The 6,000-nt window shown below is 40.0% G+C and overlaps 1 protein-coding gene across 2 annotated transcripts in view; it reads right to left on the minus strand.

Annotated features, from left to right (window-relative positions):
• Positions 1–6,000, minus strand: part of adam22 (ADAM metallopeptidase domain 22) — a 68,767-nt gene that overhangs the window by 30,413 nt on the left and 32,354 nt on the right. For both annotated transcript variants that reach the window (XM_013910590.1, XM_013910591.1), the window contains exon 6: positions 4,114–4,177. In XM_013910590.1, the coding sequence (XP_013766044.1) occupies positions 4,114–4,177 (64 nt within the window). The remainder of the gene's footprint in view (positions 1–4,113; positions 4,178–6,000) is intronic.

A 6,000-nucleotide genomic window follows, 5' to 3' on the forward strand; every position in this document is an offset into this window, starting at 1 on the left:
CCACACATTTTATGGACTTCAACAGTTTTTTGAACCGTAACATACACTTAAAACACGTCATGCCTTTGCTTAGGCTTTATAGTTGAAATGTCCTAAAGCCTGAACTCATGGTCACTCCACCATTGAACAAAAAACGCACACAGCATTATGCTTTCTGGGTGTAGCCACAGTGGCTCCGAGGTGCAGGTGGAGCTGCCATGCTGTCCAAAAAGAAAACAACAATACAAACAGGAGGACTAAACATATGGTGTTTTCTGTCTATGCGAGTCAATCACACATCCTCCTCACAACTTCCCTACATGAACACACAAACACACACATGCACACACACTCATGCCGACACTAACAGTCAATAAGTGCAAGATTTATCAACTGCGTGCTGCGCTGGAACAGCTCGTTCTTCGCTTGTGAGCTTTAATCTTGAAGATCTAGCTTTTCAGATTATATATGAGACCATTTACATAACACGACAAGACACTTTAACTCCGGCTCAGCCACATAAAGTGACAAGAGCAGCTTGTTCAGGACACGTTTACCTCATGTCCTGCATAACTTTTTCTGCCTTGGTGAAAGAAGGGCAGATGGATTTGCCATATGGCCGACAGGAGCCACGCTGACTCTCACAGCCCCACTTCAACCCTGTTTTCTTGTTTGTGTTCTTTTACATTTAGGAAAGCTACAATTAGTTGCAGGTGGGTAAAAAAATTTGCATCCAATGCTGTTCAATAAGGGATTATATGTGAATGCTGTCTAATGTAACAAGTGCATGACAGTGCAGACAGTCTCCTCGTAAAAGAGCCACTAAATCTCACACCGGACATGGAGGGCATCTAGGGTTTTGAAGAAGACATCTGTGTGTCTGAGGCAGACTTGTAGACCGAGCAGACAAATAGACAGACATAATGAGAGTGAAACAGAGAAAGAAGGAATCCACGGGGAGAGAAACGATGGAGCATTGCCTGAGGGGAGCAGACATCCAGAGCTCAGTAACAACAAACTGACAGGCACCGCCGGGCTCGAGGGCAGCGCCGTCCCCGGCATTGTCATGCAGCCAGCGTTCCAAAAACATCAAGCCAAAACCAATACTACCACAACTGTCAAAAATGTGTTACTCTGTTCACTCTGCACACTACTCTGTATACACTTGATTTATGTGATATTTTTAAAAGGCCACAGATCGGCAGAGGTGAGAAGTAACAAAGTATTTGTATTTTGTTACTACAAAGTACTGGTATCTACAATTTTCAGGTATCTGTACTTTACTTGAGTAGCTTTTTTAATTTTTACTTCTACTCCCTATATTTTTAAACAAATATCTGTATTTTATACTCCTTAAATTTTCAAAAACAGACTCGTTACTTTTGCATTTTGGGGGAGTTTTTGCTCAGACTGCTCAGTGGAATTTGATATAGTGCAGATTTAAAGTTTCCATGTAAGTCCTCATGTTTTTAAATCAGATATTGGGTCTGTACACGTGACATTATGTGTTTTTTTTTATATTGTGAAACCTGCTGCAAAACAAACTGAGCTAGCTATGTGTTATTTAAAGATTGCATGAAAATCATCTGCAGTTTCACAGTCAAAGTAAGGTTATGTCAAGTGTAGCAGAGATTCATATGAATTTTAGTTGATGATGCTTAGATCCATTGACTGAGCAGGACAAGTCATGAAACATGGTTGAATTTGGTTGTTTACATCCAAACAGAGCAGCAGGTCAGCTGATCACAGCCTGTACACTAAGAAAATCTACCAGAGCTCTCAGTAGAAATTATTGTAAACCAGAACCTCCTGTCAAAACTTTCACTAGCTGAGGGGCTTTCAGTGCCCCTCAGCTAGATTGGGAGCGCAATAGCTGAGGCTGGTCTACTGCATCTCCTCTTGGGTCTCAAACCTTTGATCTTTTGGATCTTCATGCTGTAGAAGACCAAAGTGAAGCCAGTTTTAACCGATGTCTTAAATTTTATTTACAATCAGACTTTACATCTGATTTATAAAAAAGTTATTTCTCACCTGTAAAATCCGCATCATCTGCTGACACATTTAATGAAGTACCAAATAAATCCATCCATCCTTTTACTTAACTGCGCATCGAATTCAGGCACAAGTCATGAGTCTGTCTCCAGGCCAGCACGCAGAGACACGATCACATTCACACCTCCTGCCAGTTTAGAATCAACATTTATTAATTAATTTGCAGCTTGGTGTCAGTGCTAACCACTGTGCCACTGATTGCTAATAACTGTACTTTACACCAGTGTAAAGCATCATCACAATAATATAGAAAATGTGCTTTAGTATAACATAAACAAAGTTGGGTAATCACATGTTAAACATTAAATTACTCAGTCGTTTTCAGAGTAACCAAAGAGTAATGCCAAGTTGGGCTAGTGGCATCCATCCCACCCTGTCCCATCATCCTTCTCTGTCACTCCAACTCTCTGCATGGCCTCCTTCACTACATCCATCAATCTTCTCTGAGGTCTTTCTCTTTTCCTCCTGCCTGGCAGCTGCATTTATCCACTGTCTCTCCTCTGCACATGTCCAAACTATCGCAGTGTTGTCTCTTTAACTTTGTGTCCAAACTGCTCAATCTGAGGTCATTTCTAATGTTGTCCATTCTGGTCACTCTCAATAACAATCTTAGCATCTTCAGCTCTGCCTCTGGTCTTTTTTAGTTAGTGCCAAAATACTGAACACGTTATCTTCTGAAGTAACACTGTGACTGCTGTCTTTCGGCTTTCTGGAGTGACTCTATAAGATGTTGCTTTAGCTGTGGCTTTTAAAGACTTTACAGAAACGCAACATTTCAGCCAAATGTTTGTCATGATATACTTACACACCCTGTATCTCTGCAAGGAGAGTGCTGCAGCACCCTTCTGAGTTTATCTACTTTGTCAAATTGGATTGCCTATTTTCTGAATCTTCTCTCTCTCATTGCTTCAATAATTCAGTGTCTCCAGAAAACGCTGGAGAGGACAGAAGCAGCTAAAGAGTGAGCAACGAAGAGTCGTAACAGGCCCTGAATAAACACAGCGGCCTCGAGCACTGTTGTCGTTCATTCCCTCTCGGTGTTCTACTTTATTTCCTCCATCCTCACACTAAAGACACTTTATTGCTTAATTAACTTCATGTTTCCTCTCCTTTTCATTACTGTTTAACTGTGAAATAGCAACTGCCTTCAAAACTGGATTAGATCCTCTTATACTGCAGTTTCTCTGCAGAAAATACAATGACATGCGCCCTAATTACATTTTGGTTTTTCACACTATTCCACCTCCTAATCTTCTGTTTGTCTGTCCATCTACCAGATTTTCTCTCCTACCTGCCGGCACAAAAACTCTCATATGGGAATGAATCTTAAGTAGCTCCGTGGGCTAGGTTGCAACTACCAAGGACACACACACACACACACACACACACACACACACACACACACACCTAGGTCTCTGACCTCTCTTATCTGGTCTTCTTTCGCCCCTGACTGATTAAAGCCAGACACACGCTTCTTCTGGAGGTTTTAATTAGATAGAAAGTAAGCCCTTCACACACACACGGAGTAGCAGCAGCTTGTTCTTTCACTCTCATGCCTAAGGCTTGTCTGGAAATCTCGGATCTGTCCTTTCGTTCTGGCCGTAATGCCTCTAATTGTTATTATCTAATTGTCTGTGGGCTTTTCTGCTGCTTTGTAATCCCGTGAATCTCTCTGTCTTGAAACCTGTGGGCTGAACTCAGGGTTCAGCTGCAGTGACCGGTTTGTGATCTGTAACTGATTCTGGTTTGTCTGAACCTCCTGTTCTCCTATTCTAACAAATCATCTGCAGCAGATGTGCAAATTTTTTACCAAATCAGCACCACAAAAACAGCCTATCCAGGCCTTTTCAAGAGCACCCATTTCACAATAATTTCAAAGGAAAACATATGAAAGATTTTGGGTACCATCAGTGACGAGGAACTTGCAGGGCTGTGGGTGGACATTGGACACAACACAGCACTACTGCAACAAATTGTTTGACCTCAGACAGCTCAACACGACGTAGAAGCAGCTGGATGCAAAAACATGGAGGAAGGACAAATTGATAATCCCTGTTGAGAAGAGCCATCTGCAGTACTTACATTGCTGCTGCCGTGTCCTCCAGGTTCAATCATGTAGGTGTGATTGCCGTCGAAAAACATCCCACTGAAAAGGGAAAGAGGGGGAGAGGCGAGAGCTCATATCAGTACAAGTTTCTGCTGTTTTTTTCAGCATCAAATGGAATAAATCAAGTCCTCCGGACAGATTAGTCACTTCATATGGAAAACTGTTATAAAAGAACATAAACCAGAGAGAGACCTTACAGTCCTTAATGTGCATATGACTCTCATTTTTCTGCAAATAAATTAGATAACAAGTTTAAGGACTGGACAGCTAAGGGAACAACAGTTATGTTCGACGTAATGAAAAAAAGTTTTGAAGTTTGAAGTTTTGAAATGCTTATTAGAAAAGCAAGACTTCTATGGATATTTACAGATGGGACGCTATGTTATATGACTGTGAGAAAAGTAACGGAGGGAAGAAGGAGGTGTAATGGACAGTGATGTGGAGATTACAATGGAAGATTTTTTTATTACACCCGCACAGAAACCTGTCTATAGTGTTATAACCTCCCTGTCTGCTGGACAGTAAAGAGAGATACACTCCAAGTAAGAGGGCTATATATTTGGGGTAGGGCTAGATTATTACAGAAGAACATTAAATATATCTGTATTACCTCTCTCTCTCTCCCCCTCTATCTATCTATCCATCTATCTATCCATCTATCTATCTATCTATCCATCTATCTATCTATCTATCTATCTATCTATCTATCTATATATATATATATATATATATATATACACGTAATATATATGTGTGTGTGTATATGTATATATACATATATATATCTGTAATATTGATCACACAAGGGAGGCTATTACAGCAGCAGAATAAAGAATAAAAATAGTACAGACTACAATAAATAAACATACGCATAGTGAGGGCCTTATACTGCAAAGAAATTATATATACAAAACTGTGATTTAAAAAAAAAAACAGGGAAGTAAAAAATAAAAATTAGGTTTAGTTAAAGAAGAGTAAAAAGTATGACTAATAAATACTATGTACACTATAAAGCTGAGACATAGTTGCAAGAAGTTAATGTTGGTGAATAATAATAATATAGGATTAGTTTAGTCTAATTAGTCCATCAATGGCTCAGCTGTTAGAATAAAAACAAAATCCATGCTGTCATCACATATAAGGTTGCGAGAGAACAGCACAGAGCTATGCAGCATTTTAACCATGGCTGAAGGTCTTTGGCCGCCTGCCCACATTCATGTGCGCATGAACACATCATCCGTTAATTAAGTTTATCTGAAGCTTTTAGGAGATTGGTCGGGTCAGACTGTGAAGTCAGGAGGGTAAACACTGCAGGAAATACACAATCTACTGTATCTACCTCCTCCGACTCTACCCTCTCTGTGTTTTTCAGGTTTCCTGGCTGGACAAATTGAAAGAATTTATGTGTGTATTTTATGCTTAAATCTGTTCAGTGCTGGTGTGAGTGAGTGGGATTTGGAAGAAAGGTGATGTCATGCATCTGTGCACAAACCACACCTACACAATCCCCTCAGTTATTATAGCTTTACCTGACTTTACATGTCGTTGCTGCTTAGTTTGGGATGCAGCTTTACTTTTACTGACACACCAAATAAGAACTATCGCTGGACTGTATAGAAAGTTTAGCTTAGCTTTTAGTTTTAGTCAGGTCAGCGTGCAAATGTAATCTTTTAATTTAAAGATAAGGCTTTAAATTATAGCTAATTTGATAAATGATTAAGAAACAAATGGATGGATGGATTCTTTTAGCTCACTTTTGTGCTGCATCAAAGCAAAGAATCCAAGCTAAATGTTTAGAAAGAGAACAAAATTTGCCTGTGTGTGTGTGTGTGTGTGTGTGTGTGTGTGTGTGTGTGTGTGTG

Source organism: Pundamilia nyererei, unplaced genomic scaffold (assembly GCF_000239375.1).
Source record: "Pundamilia nyererei isolate P.nyererei 1_Seehausen unplaced genomic scaffold, PunNye1.0 scaffold00045, whole genome shotgun sequence".
In the NCBI taxonomy this organism is placed as follows: domain Eukaryota; kingdom Metazoa; phylum Chordata; class Actinopteri; order Cichliformes; family Cichlidae; genus Pundamilia; species Pundamilia nyererei.